Below are 19803 nucleotides of genomic sequence, written 5' to 3' on the forward strand. Positions count from 1 at the left end.
GGCAGGATGTTCTGGAACTAAATTGTGGTGATATATATACAATGTTTTTAAAATATGACTGAACTATTGAAGTGTATGGTGTGTGAACTCTGTCTCAGTAAAACTATTGGGGGAAGAATTCTTTTTTTTAGAGAGAGCTTGTCAGCAACATCTAAGCTCATGAAGGAAAGCGTTTCTGAGGCCAATGCAGACGTAGCACTTTGAAAAATTTGGTTGGGGATCTAAAATCTGCTGGAGCTTGTCAAATACTTAAATACACATGAGTGATGCTATTCTAAATAGACCTGAAATCTGGAAGTTGTTCTTCATATCATTAACTGAGCGTCATATTTGTGTATCATACAGAAATGATAGAGTAAGAGATTGCATTACCGAATCAAGCCTGAGAACAGAGATATGCCTTAGGTAAGAATAATCAGAGATTCTGAATTTGCATGTGGTCAGGTCATTTGGGACTTCTGTTTGGACAGGTGGCAGGAGAATGGGTGAGCATATCGGCTTCTGCAATAAATGGGATCAGAGGCCATGTCTGACCTCCTATGGCCTCGTTATCACAGGCAAAGTTAGACATGCCTCCATGCTCCATTCTTCTGTACCTGTTCCTCCCCCCCCCCCCCACCATGCTTCCCACGCGGTTCTACCTCTATGCTGGCTTCCAGAATTCATTCAGGGACCGCACAGGACCCGCAGGCAATACTGAGAAGGGAAGGCATTTACTAGGGAAGTCAACGGGTTACCAGAAGCCAGGATCAGTCATTGTCACAGCAACTCCTCTCCTCAGCTGGAGTATAAAGAAATGAAATTCATAACCTAAAATAACACCCTAAACAAAGATCATTTCTCTCTGCTCCTCAGCCTCTCAGCCACATAGCCTTCCCCTCCGTGGACCAGGCAGCTCGCCTGTCACTCTCCTGTGTCTCACTGTCCCATAGTCTCAGGGCTGCTCTCTTCGCTCTGTGCCATAATCTCTGGTGCGTCTGGTCTCGGCCTCTGTCAGAACATCCTGGGCTTTTTATCTCCACCCAAGATGGCGCTTATACACAGAGAAATGGCCCTGCCAGATTCCTAAGAAGCATGTTGTTGTTGAGAATATATGCAGAGGAGCATGCTCCAGTTCTATTTCTACGTGACATTGATCACATTCTTTGCATTGTGCGGCTTTCTGCCCCTCCTTTTCTAAGTCAGACCTCCTCCATCCAGCTTTTCTGTTTCTCCTCAAGCTTCTCTCCAGCAGGAAGACCCAGAGCCCCATCCTCGCTCTTAAGTCCATGTCTGTCTGAAAGGGAAGTTGAAGCTAACACATTTGTTTTATCATTAATACTGTCTTGTTAACTTGCTATCAGTTGATAGTACTCTGCCCAATAAGATTAAATTCTTTTCTTCACAAGCCTTCAGCCCATTGATAAGAAAATCCCACTGTGTTATCTTTCATTTCTCCCACCCCTCTGCCAACAGAAGCAACAACTCCTTAAGGGACTCCATTGAAGGCAGCAAATCAAGTGAAGCTCTTAGCAGGTAAGAAAGGGTCTCAGCAGCCCCTGGCTCATCTCCCTAGTCATTGCACCATTGTTCCTCCTTAATTCAAAGGCTTCTTACTGTTTGATAGGCAATGTCTTTCCTTTGTGACTAGAACTGGAGGTGATGGTTGCAGAGCACTGTGGATACTACAAATGCCACGGAATTGTTCCCCTTTAAAATGGCTACAGCTGTGTTATGTGAATTTTACTTCCGTCGTTAAAAAAAGAGGAAGAGCAAATAGCATTTTAGCCCACAGAGCAAAATAAAAACTACTAGTAAATCCTGAAAGCCACATTTCTGTTTTGTAGAGAACTGACTATTCTTAGGCTGTTTTGTCATTACAGCTTACTGAACAACATTATGCCCTAGAGAAAGTTTCAGATAAAGACTTAAAAAATGTCTCAAAGCCAAACAGCAACAACTCACTGCCAGCCAGTCAATGCTGGGAAGGACAGGGCAGAAGAGGAGTTTCTGAGACTAACAACTCTTCACAGGAGTAGAAAGCCTTATCGTTCTTCTGAGGAGTGGCTACGAGTTTCAAACTACTGACCTTGTGGTTGGTAGCCCAACTTGTATGACACCAGGGCTCCTCTAAATGGCTCATATGCATGTTTTAGAGTGACATAGTTTGGGTGCTAACCAGCCAATTAGCAGTTTGAAACCAGCAGCCACTCTGGGAGAAAGATGAAACTGTCTGCTCCCATAAAGGCTTCCAGTCTCAGAAACCCACAGGGACAGTTCTTTTAGAGGGTCACCATGCTTTAGCACGGACTTGATGGCCACGAGAGTTTACACAAAACCTTCCCCTCTACCTCTCCCATGTGGGTAAGAGGCGTTGTCGTTTCACCAGCACTAACACCTAATCTTTACCATTACCCTTGATTCTCTTTCTCCTCGGTCTCACTTCTCTAGTCATCAAATGATATTAATTCGGACCCTAGAATAGTTCTCAAATCATTTTTTTTTACTTTGTACATGTCTTGGAACTGCCTTAGATCTTTTTCCTTGTCTACAGATCATCATTTTGGTCTCTACAGTGTTTAGTGTGTATTTGTGTTTGGGTAACTCTCATGATCTCCACGTGTCAATCACTCCTACACACAGTTTCAAAGTAATCTGCTTCAAGCTCACCTCCGACTATCGTCTACTCTCCAGCCCCAAACCTTCAAAGGCTCCCCAGTGCCCCTGCACCAAGAGCCAACTCTAACATTCATGAAATAGGCACTGAATTGTATGCTTTCAAAATGGTTCATTTTCCGTTGTGTGAATTGTACCTGAATAATAACAAGGAACAAATAGCATCTTAGCATTACAATGAAGGTAGTTGTGAACTAGAAGGCCACCCAGTTAAGTGCTGTCATAGAATCCTCATACACCAGCACCTAGCATACAGAACCACTTGCTCTGCTAGCTCGTTGACAGAGATCTCATAGCTGAGTGACACTACGAAGAGATTTGCTTTTATTTTTGGCCTTTGACTTCGTCATATTTAAATGAGTCATTAAGAGTCCAACTCTTTGAATCCATGAAAACATGATTTGGTTTTGTAGCCACTGTAGTTGCTAGGAAACCCTGGTGGCATAGTGGTTCTGCATCACACGCAAACCCACGAGGTCAGCAGTTTGTAGTCATCCAACCCCTCTGTGGGACAAAGACAAGGCTTTCTACTCCTGCAGACTTGCAGCCTCAGAAGCCCACAGGCGGTTCTACCCGTCCTGCAGGCTCGCGATGGGGTATAAGTGGCTAGGTCGCAGCGAGTTTGGTTTGGGTTCGGGAGTTGTTAGGTTTCTGGAATCAGTTTCAACTCATAACAACTCTGTGTACAACGGAGCCGAACACCACCCAGACTCAAACACCACCCAGACTCACACCATCCTCAAGACTGTTCTGTTTGAGCCCATTTTGTCAATCCATCTCGTTCAGGATCTTCCCCTTTTTCAGTGACCCTGCACCTTACCGAGTATGATATCCTTTTCCAGGCACTGGTCTCTCCTAATTACATTTCCAAAGCATGTGGGACAAAGTCTCACCATCTTTGCTTCTAAGTAACATTCTGCTGTACTATTTCCAAAACAGATTTGTGTGTTCTTTTGGCAGTCCACGGTACTTAAAACATTCTTTGCCAAAACCGTAATTTAAGAGTATCGATTCTTCTTCAGTCTTCCTCATTCATTGTGGAACTTTCACAAGCATATGAGACCACAGAAAACACCGTGACTTGTACCAGGAGCTTCTTATTCCGCAAAGCCGCACCCTTACTCTTTTCACCACTTTAAAGAGGCCTTGTGCAGCAATTTTACCTGATGCAATATATTGTTCGATTTTTTGACTACTGCTTCTATTAACATTAACTGGTACCAAGCAAAATGAAACAAACTTTAAAAATCATTTTATTGGGGGCTCATAAAACTCTTATCACAACCCATACATGCATGCATTGTGTCAAGCACATTTGTACATTTGTTGCCATCATCATTCTCAAAACATTTGCTTTCCACTTGAGCCCTTGGCAAAATAAAAATTTTAACTTGTGCTTTTCTCCATTTACCATCATGGTATCCATGGGTCCAGTTGTGAGGATTTGGCTTTGTTTACATTCAGTTGTAATCCAGACTGAAGGCTGCAGCCCAATTGTCACCATTTAGTGCTTCAAGTTCTCACGGTCAGCAAACAAGATTGTGTCATAAACAAATCGCGGGTTATCAATAAATCTTCTTCCCATCTTCACACCGAGTTGTTCTTCATATAGTCCAGTTTCTCAGGTTCTTTGCTCAGCACACAGATTGAATGAGTGTAGGGAAATGAAACAACCCTAATGTACACCTCTCCTCACTTTAATCCGCATTATTCCATTGTTATCATTGAACCACTGCCCTGTGGTCCATGTACGCATTCTGTGAGCACAATAAAATGTAACGTGTTCAAGAATTGCCATTATTCCCACTGTTATCCATACTTTGTTGTGATGAGTACCTTTTCATAGTCAGTAAAATGCCAGTAAACAGCTTTCTGGTACTCTTCAGTTTTATGCCAAGACACTTCTGATGTAAGTTAATATCCCTCACACCATGTTCTCTTCTGAATCAAGCGTGAATTTCTGGCAGCTGCCTGTTGTACTATTGAAACCATTTAAAAAAATTCTTTTTTAATCATCTTATTAGGGGCTCATACAACTCTTATCACAATCCCTACATACATCAATTGTGTAAAGCACATTTGCACATTCATTGCCCTCATCATTCTCAAAACATTTGCCCTCCACTTAAGTCCTGGCATCAGCTCCACATTTTTCCCCTCCTTCCCCACTGCCCCCTCCCTCATGAACCCTTGATAATTTATAAATTATTATTTTGTCATATCTTGCCCTGTCTGACGTCTCTCCCTTCACCCACTTTTCTGTTGTCCGTCCCCCAGAGAGGAGGTCACATGTAGATCCCTCCCTCTACCCTCTCAGTATCGCCATTCACACCACATTTGCCTATTCATCTGCTTTGTTGTCAGTGATTGTGTCAAGTAGGTGAGCATCATAGAATGTCAATTTAATAGAAGAAAGTATTCTTCCATTGAGGGAGTACTTGAGTGGAGGTTCAATGTCCTTCTGTACCTTAATACTAAACCTATAAATATATTCACATAGATCTATTTCCCCATCCTCATACATGAATATATTTGCAGATGCATATGTCTTTATGTAGACCTCTATAAATGCCCTTTGCCTCCCAGATCTTTCCTCTATTTTTCTTGACCTTCCTTCTGTCCCACTATCATGCTCAGTTCCCACCAAGGTTTCAGCAATTTCTCTTGGTTACATTACCCTTGATCATGCCCTGCCAGGCCTCCCACATCCTTCTCACCACCAATTTGGGTCACTTGTTGTGCCCTTGTCCCTGGGTTTGTTAACATCACTACCTTTCCCCCACCTCCCCCTCTCCCATGTCCCCCCGGAACTGTCTGTCCTGTTGTTTTCTCCTCCAGATTATTTATCCAGCCTATCTTATTTAGACAGACCTGCAGAGATGATAACATGCACAAAAACAAGACAGAGCAAAACCAAGCAACAATATACAACAAAACAACAACAACAACAACAAACCAATGACAAAAAATAAAACACAACAAGAAAGAAAAGCTTGTAGTTAATTCAAGGACTGTTTGTTGGCCTTTAGGAGTGTTTTCCAGTCCAGTCTGTTGGGGCACCACGCCTCAGCATTCCCTGGGGACCTTGCTGCTCCGTTCCCTTGCTGTTCTGTTGCACCCCCTTAGTGTTTTGCCTTGGCGTGGAAGGATCAGATCAGGTGCAATTCCCACACTGTGTCTCTGGAACACCACTTTAAAAATTATCTTTGCTAAAAAATCTCACAAAGGTTTCCCTTTTTTGGAATGGGCACAATTACTGATCTCTTCCAGTCAGTTGACCAGGTAGCTGTCATTCAAATTTTTGGCATAGATGAATGAGTGCTTCTGGTGCTTCAATATCAATGGAAATATCTCAATTGATATTCCTCCCGTCATGATTTTCACTCATGCCATTAGTGAGCCCTGGGCTTCTTCCTTCAGCACCTTTAGTTCTCAGTACAGGGCGGCCTCTTGAAATGTTAAATGTTGACCAGTTCAAGGACCTGATGCAAGGGGCTTAAGTAGAGAGCAAATGCTTTGAGAATGATTGGGGCAGGGAATGTATGGATGTGCTTTATACAATTGATGTATGTATATGTATGAACTGTGATAAGAATTGTATGAGCCCCAATAAATTGTTTTTAAAAATGTTGACCAGTTCTTTTTGGTAGAATGACTCTGTCTTCCTTTTTTTTTATTTAATTTTTAAAAATTCTTCCTCTTTTGTTCAATGGGATTCTTTGATTTTTCAACTCAGGTCTTGAATTTTGTTTGTGTTTTTCAATTACTTCAGCTTGAGATAATGCTGAGCATGTTCTTTAATTTTGGCTTTCCAACTTCAGGCCTTTGCACATTTCCTTATAATATCCAACTTTGAATTTTCCAGTGGCCCTTGGACATTTTCTACTCACCCTTTAGAAAAACTCCATTATTTCTTCCATGTGCTTTAGCTACGCTATGTTCAAGAGCAAGTTTCCGTCTCTTCTGACAGCCACTTCAGCCTTCTTTTTTTCCTTTTCTGTCTTTTTAGTGATCTTTTACTTCTTCGTGTATGATGTGTTTAATACCATGCCACAACTTGCCAGGTCTTCTGTCATTAGTGTTTAATGCATCAAATCTCTTCTTGAGATGGTCTCAAATTAAAGTGGGGCATACTCACAGTTTTAGTTTGGCTCTTCGGGCCTATTCTAATTTCTTCAGCTTCATTTTGAACTTGCATGTGAATAATTGATGGTCACAGTAGTCTCTGGACTTGTTTTATCTGATGGTATCAAGCTTCTCCATCTTCTCTTCCCACAGATATAGCCCATTCGATCCCTACGAATTCTATCTGACAAAGACTACATGTATAGTTGTAGTTATGTATTGATAAAAAGGTATTTACACTGAGGAAGTAATAGGTCTTGCAAATTTTGTCTTGCAATTTCCAGCTTCATCTCTCTTGCCAAGACTATCTTTTCCAACTACTTGTCCTTCATGTTTGTTTCCAGCTTCTGTGTTCCAATAATTACCAATGCATCTTGATTACATGTTTGATCAATTTCAGACTGAAGGCATTGATAAAATTCTTCAGTTTCTCCATCACTAGCTTTAGCAGTTGGTGGGTAAATTTGAATCAGAGTTATACTAACCTGACTTGTTGACTTGTCAAAGATTAAATCTTGTTTGGATTCACAATCGCTGGTCATGGAAGCAGCAGTCAAGAGATCAAATGCAGTATTGTACTGGGCAGATCTGCTGTGCAAGAGCTCTGTGACGTGTTGAAAAGCACACATGTCACTTTGAGGACTCTGGTAGCCCTGACCCAAGCCCTGGTATTTTCAGTTGCTTCATCTACATGTAAAATTAAAAAGGAAGGTCAGAGAAGAACTGCTCGATTTGAATCATGGTGCTGCCGAAGAATATTGAAAGTGCTGTGCACTGGCGGCAGAGTAAATGACTCCGTCTTGGAAGAAGCACAGCCAGAATGCTCCTTAGAGGCAAGGACGGCCAGGCTTCATCTCACAGACTTTGAACATGTTATCAGGAGGGGCCAATCCCTCGTAAAGGACCTCATGCTTGGTAAGCAGAGGCTCCGTGAAAAAGAGGAAGACTGTCAAGAAGACAGATTGCCACAGTGGCTGCACTAACGGGCTCAAACAGAGCAATAGTGTGAGGACTCACAGAACCAGGCAGTGTTTGTTCTGTTGTACCTGGAATCGCTGAGTCAGATAGAACTCGGCGGCACCTGGGGTCGTAATTTCTTTTAGGAGAATTGATCCCAGCCTGGTCCCAGGATATGGAGATTACAGGTAACCCCAATGTCAAGCTCTTGCAGGATGCTGCACTGCTAAGCTTCCCCTGACGCGGACCACCACTCCCCTCGGTATAGTCCCCGCACCCCTGGCTTCTGCCATTCGCTGCAGCTTTGAAGAGAACTCACAGCTGGGAGGAGATGGTTTGCGTGGTTGGGGGTGCTGTTAGGTCCCAAACCTAAAGTTCACCCACTGGTCTGGAAGATCCTCCTCATCCTGTAGAGCTGGTGAGCTGTGGACATGTGTTAGACTACAACTCAAGAACAGAGGTCAGGCAGAGGCGAGCCACGCAGAGTGTGGAGCCACACCAAAAAGTGCCCCAAAGTCAAAGCATGTCTTTGCTTCCATCAGTGCTCAAACAGAAGGGGAGGCCACAAAAAGTGGAGCTGTGGCTGCCATTTAGCCAACCTTACCCCAAAGGAAACAAAGGTGTAGCGTACTCCTGCCCATTAGCATAGCAGAGAAAGTCCTCCAAAATGGGGTTCTAGCCACAGGCACAGAGGGATTCTGGCTACAAGGGCCATACAACAACAGTATCACTGCCCTGCCCTGGAGGCTTATAGATGCTCTTCTTCCACAGACAACTGTGGTACATCTTGAAATGTTCCTCTGGCAATGAATGTCCCGCCTTTCCTATTGAATTTGTTATACCTCCGCAGAATAAACTATATCTTTGTTCAACTTAATATGGCCAGTGCCACTCATTTCAGGTCACTAATGCCTAGGATATTAATCATTATACATTCCATTTTGACAATTCCTAATGTTCCTAGATTCATACTTTGTAAATTCTGCATTCCAACTGGATGCTTAAAGCTATTAGTCAGAAATGAATTTTCTTATGAAGATTACTTATTATGATGTTTACATTCTGCAAATTTCATTGGTCCTAAATGCATTGAGGCAGTACAGCTTTGGTTCCCCTCAAAAGGTTTTACACAACCCCTGTAGTTTAGGCCTACAGTTGTATTTGCTGTTTGGAGGTTCTGTTTTAAGCGCTCGCTTTGGCCTGTATTAACATGATTCTGTCCAGGCGTCTGAATGAAACGGCATGCTGACCTCAGCGCTCGTCTCTTTCCAGAGAGCCAGCCACCTTACAGGCAGGGGACATGGAGGACCCTGCGAGCTGCTTCACGTTTACAGAAGTAGGTGAGTTCTCAGGGGAAGCACGGAAATGGGGGCTGCTTGAAACCCTCTGGTGCCCCTCATTTCATTTCCATGAGCGCCAGAGACAAAGTCCTTAAAGGAGCATTGTCCATCCCATCAGTGCTCTGATTCCATTTCCTTCTGCCCCGCCCTGCCTGCCTTCATTCATTCCCCTGGAGCCTGCCATGCGGCATTTCCAAGTCGGGCTCTCTACCTGCACTGCTCCATCTGCATTGCTAGCCCCACCCTCCTGTTAGTCTCTGCTCAGCTGTCACTTGCTCAGTGAGACCTGCTCTGGCCACCTTGTTTTCAAATTAACCCCTTCCCATACTACCAGCCCACCCCCCTAATTTTTTATTTTCTTTTTTACTTAATTATTTTATTAGGGGGCTCTTACAAATCTTGTAACAACCCATCATTCAGTAGTATTAAGCACACTTATACATATGTTGCCATCAACACTTCCAAACAATTTCTTTCTACTTGAGCCCTTAGTATCAACTCCTCTTTTTATCCCCTCCCCTCCCTCCCCTACCCTCCCACCCTCGTGAATCCTTGATCAATTATAAATTATTATTGTTATTTCGTGTCTTACACTGTCCCTGTCCCCCTTCACCCACATTTCTGTTACTTGTTGACCTGAGGGGGAGGGCTGTATATCTACCTTGTGATGGGCTCCCCCTTTCTCCCACTCCCCTCCCCCACTCCCCTAATTTTTTCTTTCTTTTTTTAAAATCGAAACATCATCTAATATACTATATATTTACTGAGGTTATTCATTATGTGCCTGTCACCTCTTGTTAAAAAACAAAAAAGGAAGAAAGAAAGCTTCCCTGACAACTAACATGATCTGGGCCCTGTGCATCTTTACAAACTCCGTTTTTTCCTCCTCATTTTCTAACATGTCATCATGTCTCTGCATAAGCCTGGTTATTGCTGTTGGGTCGTCATTGTATGTGACACATTGCACAGCCATGTGAGGGCTTCCAACGAGAGCACCTATGTTCTGAGCATCATGCTGCTTCTCGCAGGGAGCTGCGGACACCAGCACTCCCAGGTGACTTTCGTCAACCTGGTCCTGGCGCTCATTGGAAGCTCCAGTTCCTCACCTCAAAGGCAGCTCCATTGTCAGAAAGATAGCCTTCCTCAGTCCCAACGCAGAGCCTGCGCCATTTACCAGAGCGCTCTCTCCCATCACTGGGAACAGTTTCTCAGGAAAAATCCATTTTCCCCACCAGTTTAATGTGATGGTTGTTGAAAAGCCTGTCACCATGGCCAAAATCAGAGACCAGGCTGATTGGAGAAGTCCTCAGTTTATTCCTGCAAGCATTTATAGGTTTCTCCTCTGAACTGCTTCATAATTCAATCCTGACCCCACAAATTAATCTACAGGATGAAGAAGCAGGTTTTTTACACTGATTACAGGAGGAGAGTCTGGTTTTTACAATGTCCAAAGAGGCGATTGGTACCCTAAGAAGGCAGGCTCTACAATGATCATTAAGAAAGGATCTATACCTGCGTTTCTCCAGGGGCCATTAGATCGCCATCCCCTGAAGCTTCCTGTGTCCTTGTCTATCCAAATGGGGTGATGGTTCATGTCTGGCTGCTTATCTTACTGACCTTGTTAGCCTCCCTCTCAAGTTGGAACATCCCTGCTGAATAAGCTTAAAAGGAATATTTTCTTAATTAATAAATCATTTTATTGGGAGGACCTTACATATGTTATAACAATCCTTACATCCATTATATGAAGCGGACATGTACAAATGTTGGCATCAACAATTTCAAAACATTTATCTTTCTACTTGAGTCCTTGTTATCAGCTCCTCTTTATTCCATCCCTCCCCCACCCTACCACCTCACAAACCTTTTATATATTAGGTATTGTTATTATTTATACATATCTCACACTGCCCATTCTATCCCTTCACCTACTACCCTGGTATTTGTCCCCCTCCAAGGGGGTTATTCTGCTATCATTGCTATCCATTCCCCCTTCTTCCCCCCCCCCCACCCCGCTTCTTTCCTTCCTCCCCCTTCCCTTCCCTACCCTCCTGGAATCCTTACTCCATTACTGTTTCTGAGGGGGTTTGTCAATCCTGAATTCTGCATATTGAAAGCTCTCGTCTGTACTGGTGTATGTGCACCGGTCTAGCAGGATTTGTGAGGTAGGACTGAGATCTTAATTGTGCAAGGAGGAAGGATTAAAGAATTAGAGGGGTGTTATTTGCTAAACTGCTCCTATGGATGTATCTTCTCTCCCATGCAATCCTCTGTGTGGGAATGTCCAATTATTCATGGATAGACTCTGGGTCTCTACTTTTACCCCTCTCCTTCACCTCGATGAGATTGTTTATTTTTCAACTTCTGATGCCTGCTGCCTTGAACACCTCATGATCATACAAGCTGGTGTGCTTCTTCTATGTGGGCTTTCTTGATTCCCTGCTAGATAGCTGCTTGTTTGGCTTCTAGTTTTTAAGACTCCAGATGCTATATCTTTTAGTAGCTGGGCACCATCTGCTTTCTTCACCACATTTGCTTATGCACCCAGTTTGTCTTCAGTGATTGTGTTGGGGAGGTGGACATCACCCAGTGCCACATTATTAGAATAAAGTGTTCTTGCGTTGAGTCCCAAAGTCCACCCACTACCGCAATATATTGCCATACTGTTAGTTTCATGTATTAATATAGTTACATATACACAGGTGTATGTTTATACCTCTATAATTGGTTTTGCTTCCTGGTTCTTTGCTCAATTTCCTTGAAAGGAATTTATACTATAAGACAGGGGACTGTTACAATTTGGATTTTTAACTAAATCTTAAGTTATGTTATAATTCTAGTATTGATTTGATTTCCATTATATCATGATGACCACTGGTCATTAAATTGTATATTTTTGAAAGCTCCATTTAATATATGTTATATATAAATTTTAAGTATCTTTTAAAATTATTTACACATCTTATCTTTTGTTCTTACAAAATTTTAGCAAGCCCATCTGTGAAAACCTCAGCTTCTCGATCATATCATTCTTCTCCCAAGAAGTCTCCAGTGCACTCGCTCCTGACTAGTTCGGTTGAAGATTCAATAGGTTCTGCATCACAGTACAGATCCACCAAACCTGTTCATTCACCCGAGTCTGTTAAAGGTGAGCATATGATATTATAGATGATAGGTTCTTTGCTTTCCCTCTCTGAAGAATTGCCGGTTCTCTGAACGCAGAGCTAATAGGATCTTATATACAAGGAGCCCTGATGGTGGTGGTGGTGTTAGGCACTGAGCAGCCAAACAGAAGGCCAGAGTTCAAACCCACTGACCACTCCTCAGGAGAAAGAGGAGGCTGACTTTTCCTGTAAAGATTTTAACAGTCTGGGAAACCCTAGTCAGGTCTCTATCAATCCTGATTGGGGTATGAATCTGGTGGGGTTAATACATGCATGCTCTAATTGATGGTTTTGTTTCTGTAGTATAATTGAATAGGTTACCGTCACTTTTCTATCAGTTTGTCGTGCTGTGGTGGCTTGCCTGTTGCTGTGGTACTGGGTGTGATTTCCCCTGTAGAGCCACCCAAGATGAGCAGGTTTGGGTGGGCCTTCCAGACTAAGAACAGATGACAAAGAAGGAATAGGTGATGCGCTTCTGGGGATTGTACCTAGTCAGATACAAGGGGGTAACCCCCCCCCCCAAAAAAAAAACCAAAACAGAAAAAGCTCCCCTGGTGGAACTTTCATCATAAGAATTTTTCCCACTAGGGGAGTATTAAGCCACTCGCTCTGAATTAGTCTATCTAGTGGCATCACCTGGGAAGGTTCTTTCTGATCACAGTGAATTTTTTCATAAAAGCAGTTTCACTCGAACTTCATTGTTTGTGATAGTTGATTTAAGAGAACAGTGTGCAGCTGTAAAATTTTGTTTCCTGCTCAGGAAAAATACCACAGAAACTGTTGTGATGTTGAAAACAGCTTACAAGTACAACACTATTGGAAAAACTCCAGCATATGAGTGGTTTTCTTGTCTCAAAAAAAGGTGAAATGTCAATTGATGATAAACTTCATCTAAACATCCGTCAACTTCCCAAACAGAAGAAAATGTCAACAAAGTTCATTCACTTATGCTCGAAGACCAACGGGGGACCATGAAGAGATGGGGAAGTTCTCTGGACTATCTTGGAGTTTGGTTCAGGAAATTTTAACAGAAGATTTGGGAATGAGAAGGGTCGCTGTGAAATTTGTGCCTCAGGTTCTGACTGACCAGGAATGAGTGTCAAGTGAAACATGCGGTGCTTTGAAAGAGTAGCTCTGAAGCGACCCAGATTTTACTCCAGGTCATTACTGGTGATGAGACATGGCGCTCTTCTGACAACCCCAAAAGCAAACATCAGTCAAGCCAGTGGAAGATGCCATCATCACCTCTCTCAAAAAAACACCTCACCCTCATCAAGTGAAATCAAAGATCAAGATGATGCTCCTCTTTTGTTTTTGATGTGAAGGGGATAGTGCGTTTGGAGTCCATTCCGCCAGGTCAGACTGCTAGTCAGGCTTTCTGAAAACACTGCATATAGTGTGTAACGAAAAAGGCCTGATTTGTGGTACTGGGGACTGGTTTTGCCAGCAGAACGATGAGCCTGCTCATGCAGCCATCTCAGTGTGCCAGTTTTTGTCAAAAAACATATGCAAAAAAAATCATGTCTCTCTTGCCCCACGCACCTGATTCATCTGACCTTGCTCTGTGTGACTTTTTTTTGTTTCCGGAAATACAGAGGGAGCTGAAAGGGCAGTGATGGGAGGGTGTAGAATTGGTGAAGAAAAAACAAGGGAGGTGCTGTCAGCCACCAAACAGATGAGTTTGAAAAATGTTTCCAAGAATGGAATTGCAGATTTGCAAATGGACTAAATGTAATGGAGTGTACTGTGATGGTGATAAGATTGTTCTATAAATTTTTAAATTAAATACATAGCTTGGTGGTGGTACCAGAAGATGAGCCTCCCAGGCTGGAGGACACACAGATGTGACTGGGGAAGGGCTGTTGACAATAAGGATGGGGCTGGAGTAAAGCATCCAAGACCTTGATTTGCTGGTGGGCACCACTCGAAATGAAACGGCTACACATACCCATCAACACTGGGAACATGGAGCGCACAAAGATTGATGTCTTGGGTGTTAGCCCCTCTTCCATCCAAACTGCAACATTTCTTCCAGGTTCACTGCTGCCAGCCAACTTCCATAATACCCTCTCCCATCATACATCTCCTTCATTTAGGCGGCACCAAACAGACACTGTCTCACACACATTCCACACATTTAGAAAAGTTGCCAATGTCCACATTGAATCATGCCATCCCAAACCCTAAGTTAATGGTGCTTCATGTGGTTGGTATTATACAGAATGTTCATTAAACTTTTGCAATCTTGGTCTCACTTTCCCATTCAGTAAGGAGCCCCAGTGGCTTCTGAGTCAGACTTCTAACCACAGGGTCAACAGTTCAAACCACCAGCCTCCGCCAGAGAGAAAGCGAAGGCTGTCTGTTCCCATGCAGGTTGGTAGGCTTGGGAACCCTGTAGAGGGTCTATGTGAGCCAGCGCAACCTGATGGCACTGAGGCGTCCATTCACTGCTATGTGGGTAAGTGCATTGGATTGGTTTGAAACATCCAGATGCATTGCTATTGCAATATTTCAACTAGATACAATTTTGAAATAGTATCACGTCTCTTCATTTTAAAGGAAATACTGTTTAGCTTCTATTAAGAAGATTTATAGGAAAAAATTTTGAATAGCCTTCTAATATCACATCTGAGCAATTTTCTAATAGTTTCACAGCCTCAGCCAATAGAAACAACAGGAAAAACATGCCGAAAACTCCAGAACAGATTGGAAAGTTTACAAACTCTGGTAGAAGATTTACAGCTGAAAAACCAAGGTAAAGTGTGCATTCTGGGAGCATTCTTCCTTGCCTCGATGCCTTCTAACTACTGTATGGAGCTCCGGTGGTACAGTGGTTACCAATTTAGCTGCTAACCACAAGGTTAGCAGTTCAAAATCACTAGCCACTCCAAGGGAAAAATGATGAGGCCTTCTTCCCCTGTAAACATTTGCTGTCTCGAAAACCCCAGGGGCAGTGCCATCTGGTTCTACGGGGTCAAGCCCAGGGCAGTGCCTTCCCGTCCTATGGATCACTGAGTTGGAATCTCCTCAACAGCAGGGGATTTGGTTTGTGTTCTCTATGTCCACTGAAAACGAGTTTGAATTGGCAGTTCCAAAACATTAGTCAAAACATGAGGGTCTTAAGTCTTAATTGTGACAAACACACTGTCAAGTAAGCACCGGGCTGCTACCCCTGCAGATCAGCAGTTCCAACCCACCAGCCACTCCAGGGGAGACAGGTGAGGCTGTCTGCTCCCCAGAAAGACTTACAGCACTGGTTCTCAACCTTCCTCATGCGCGACGACGTGTTGTGGTGACCCCCCAACCAAAACATTATTTTTATTGCTACTTCATAACTATAATTTTGCCACTGTTATGAATCAGGCGACCCCTGTGAAAGGGTCATTCAAACCCCCAAAGGGGTCGCGACCCACAGGTTGAGAACCACTAACTTAGAGCATCGGAAACCCTACAAAGGGTGGCAGTGAGTCAGAACTAACCTGATGCCAGTAGGTTGTGGAACTCTTGCATTACTTGTGTGACCTAGGACTGGTCTCCTCTGCCTCGTTCCTTTAATAAGGGTGATGATACTATGAAGTCTCCATGCTGCAGTAGAAAATTCTAAGAGAAAAATAGAGTTATTGGAGAAAATTGACCTTTTGCTGTTCTAAATGCATCTTTAAGCATTAGCACTGCTGGCCAACCCTGAGTTGAATACATGTTTTGGGTGGTTTTCACCTGCGCTTGCTTTTCTCATCTCTGTCTGGTCTGACAAGCATTTGCATTGCTGGAAGCCAGGATCAGAATAGCAGGCGATAGCCCGAAGACAAAGTGATCACAGTTTGACACAGGATTTAAATTAGCATAGTGTTGTACGAAAGCATCCTGCCCATTGAATCATGCAATAAAAGAAGAACTCATTTCAAAATATAACACCGTATTCAGTAAGAAATTATGGCAATCTACCAGTGTAAGACAACTTTGGGGACACAAGTTCAACGTACTACAGGTAGAGAAGGGCCATTGTGTTTTATGCTTCTCTGCTGGGACGTCTTCATAGACCCAAGAGCCCAGGAAATGACTTAACCTTTACTTTGTCAGAGAGAAGTTAATTTTGGAGTACAGATGTTATTGTGATTTCATATTTCTGTCTTTAAACATCATAAGTTTCTGGATGAATGATATATTTTTCCTAAGAACAACCCTGATTAAAAACATATTTCACTTTCTTAGTAATAATGATCTTCAGGATTTATTGGGCATTTGCTTCCCAACTGTGTGCCAGGCCCTGTGCTCAGTGCTTGATTTACATTTTCTTCATATGATCCTCACAACGACACTGGGCAGCGGGCACTGTTACTTTGTCACTTGAAGATGAGGAAACAAAGGTAGCAGCACAGTAGATCCCTAAATTTGAAGTCAGAGAATAAGTAGCAGGCCTGGGACTTGATCCAAGCAATTCCAGACTTCCCAAGCCCCTATTTTTCAATACACAAAGATTATACCACTGTAGTTAAACAATCTCCCAGTGCTCTGTTGTATCCTCATGAGATCCCATGACCATGACCATCAAGCGCGTGTGCTGTCGGTTTGTTTTGCGTTTTAAAGCAAGTCGGTCTCTTATTACCCCAGTTTTCTTCACACTGACATTGAATTCCAAGGGGAAGACATGTATTTATTTTAAAACATAAAAAATACTGTTTCAAAAAATATATATCATTTCATGAATAGACTGTCTTAATAGACATTCTGAAACATTTCTTTCTGAACTAAAATATATTTGGAAAGCATTTATCAAAATTTAAAACACACACACAACTTTTGACCCAGAAATTCTTGAATCGTTTATTCTATAAGAAATAGCTGTACACACACAAATCGATAGCAACAGTGCTTATAAGGAAGAGCAAAGGAAACAAGCAGTTAAAATATATTCATTAACATTTTGGATACATTCATATAATGAAATGGTGTGACATCAGAACATGAGTTGAACTGGATGGATCTTGATACTTGGTTAAGAGGGAGGGGGGGAATCATGCATACCACATATTTCCATTTGTATGAAGTAGAAAAGGGTATGTATATGTGTGTGCATGTGTATGTTCATGTCAAGCACAAACACACACACATACTGATTTGTACTATGGATCTCTGATGAGGGTCAGCCCACTGATGGAACAAGAGAAAGTCCGACACTTCTTAGTTGTATTATTTGCAATTATTATATATTACTTCTATAAAGATCCCTAATAGAACAATAGTTCGACTCTGAGCTGTTAACCAAAAGGTCAATGGTTCAAACCCACCAGCAGTTCCTCCAGAGAGAGCTCTGACAACCTGCTTCCATAAAGATTACAGATAAGAAACACTTTTGAGGCAATTCCACTCTGGCATTGGAGAATACTGTGAGCTGAATCGAAGTCAGTGTCACCCGCAACAATAACAGTTCTAGACCCAGCATCACTGTGCTCATTTAGAACAAGTGAGTAAAGATTCCCCTTAGACCTGTCCCACAATACCACCCATCCGAAAATGTGTCACAGTCAACAAGTTCATAATGTATCTATCAGGTAGTAACTAACCAGTCTTTTAAGAGGCACTTCATAGAATTTAAAGCTGGGGTAGGTTGTGCTATTCTAACTTTGTTTCATCCACATTTTCAGCTATGTCTTCAATGATCAGAAATCAAGAAAAGAGGATACAGAAAGTGAAAGACCAAGAAAAAATGTTACTGAAATGATACATTGCGTGCCTGTTCTTTCCAAAGGAATGATGTCCAATTAATTGTGGTGTTACTTGTAATTAGTGCCCTGTGTACAATTTTTTTTCTTTTTATGTAAAAGGTTAATAAAAGATATCCTGTCCTGAAAACTCTTGAACTAAATTATTCTTGAATGCTCTCCCTGTAAATTTACAAACAATAAAAGCTAGATGTCGAAGTATATGTAAGAAGGAGCCTTGGTCACAGGTGGTAAAGCTTCCAGCTGTGAACTGGACCCACCTGCAGCTCAGAGGAGAAAGGTGTGGCGGTCTGCTCCGGTCAGGGTCGCAGCTCAGCTCCTTCCTGCAGGGGCACGATGAATTGGAACTGACTTGCGCGCAATGAGTGTGTGCATTTATTTCTATAAATTAATTCCCAAATCAATATAAGGTATTCATTTGTTCTGTTACAAGCAGTCTGTTGCTGGACCCCTACAGACAGGAGAGCTTTAGCGAAAATTTGTCTTTACTCTTCAGAATCCTTACAATATCAAATGCTGTAGAAGGAAGCAGCCCTTGCACCAGTGCGCACAAATTTAGAAGAGGGCATAGATATAGGGATTTATCAATTGCTAGGGGATAAGAATTAGATCACAGTTGTCTGAACTGCAGTTTACTGAACAGACAATAGGACAGATACCTGAAGTTTGCTTAAGAGCCTGGGAAAAGATAATTCCATCAGAAGAGAAAAAGCCGAGTTACACGACTATGAGACAGCAGAATGATGAATCCTATGTTGACTTTGTGTCCCGACTGGAAGATGCTATTTCCAAGTGTGTAAAGAATGTCCAGGCAGTAACAGACTTAGTGCGTAACTATCTTATGGTTTCTCCAACAAATACTGTAAAACTGCCTTGCGTCCCTACAGGGAAAAGGGCACGCTGTTAGATTATCTCAGGATATGCAGGAATGTGGAGACAGAGGGATACAAGGCCAACCTCATGGCAGCTGCATTGGCAAATTACATCAGACCAAGAAGAAAGCGCTTTAGTTGCGAAAAGACAGGTCATCTTCAAAGACAGTGGAGGGAGAGCAGCCTGCAGCCTGTGTCAGCATGGGCCAGGGCTACTGAGTTCGGGTTTAAAAGACCCTGAACTTTGCTCCCTTCCGTAGGAAGGGAACTCATTGGGTGAGTCAGTGTCGCTCAAAGTTCAACAGTGAAGGGTTGCCATTAACAAAGGCTTCCCAACGATGGGAAAACAGAGGAAGGAGCTGGATCCAAGTCCCGCCTAACAGAGCTCAGCAGGCAAGGCCTCTGCCCAACCAGCAAGCGAATCTGAATGGCAGAAATGGCAGGTAGCGCCCAGCCTCACAGCAGGAGACCAGACCCAGCCAAACAGGCAAAAACCCAGCCTCTGTTCTCACTGCAGTTGGCTTGACTGACCAAGAGATGGCTCAGAAGCCCTTGCAGCAGTTTGCTGATTCTAAAAGGCAGGAACCTCATATTGAAAGAGTAATACAATTTCTATCAGGAAGATTTAACCTAAGTACTCAGGGAATGAAAATTGATACTGGAGTTGATCAGAGTTGTGAGGAAAAGCCAAAAGCTGTAATTGAATCAGAAATCAATAAGCAGTAATTGGGGTCCAGAACCTAAAAGAACTATGGGACCTTTACTAGGAAAGTCCAACCGAAATTCTCAAGGTGTTCAGATTGTTGCTGGAATTATTGATTAGGATTATGAAGAAATTAATGCAGTGATAAAATCTGATATACCATGGTTTATTAAAAAGGACGATCGCTTAAGCCAATTGTTGCTTCCTTGCATTTCTAGAGTAAAAATGTATGTCTATCAGGAAAGAATGCTTGAGAAATCTGAC

At 42.7% G+C, this 19803-nt stretch overlaps 1 protein-coding gene across 2 annotated transcripts in view; it reads left to right on the top strand.

Annotated features, from left to right (window-relative positions):
- CCDC158 (coiled-coil domain containing 158) overlaps nt 1-18156 on the top strand; it is a 78560-nt gene extending 60404 nt beyond the window's left edge. Inside the window, exons 19-22 of one of the 2 annotated variants that reach the window (XM_075544172.1) lie at nt 9010-9077; nt 12067-12225; nt 14889-14996; nt 17887-18156. In XM_075544172.1, the coding sequence (XP_075400287.1) occupies nt 9010-9077; nt 12067-12225; nt 14889-14996; nt 17887-17963 (412 nt within the window). In that variant the 3' untranslated portion in view covers nt 17964-18156. The remainder of the gene's footprint in view (nt 1-9009; nt 9078-12066; nt 12226-14888; nt 14997-17886) is intronic. The other variant, XM_075544171.1, reaches the window with a different exon arrangement.
- The last annotated feature ends 1647 nt before the right edge of the window (nt 18157-19803 follow it).

This window comes from Tenrec ecaudatus, chromosome 3 (genome assembly GCF_050624435.1).
Source record: "Tenrec ecaudatus isolate mTenEca1 chromosome 3, mTenEca1.hap1, whole genome shotgun sequence".
Classification (NCBI taxonomy): domain Eukaryota; kingdom Metazoa; phylum Chordata; class Mammalia; order Afrosoricida; family Tenrecidae; genus Tenrec; species Tenrec ecaudatus.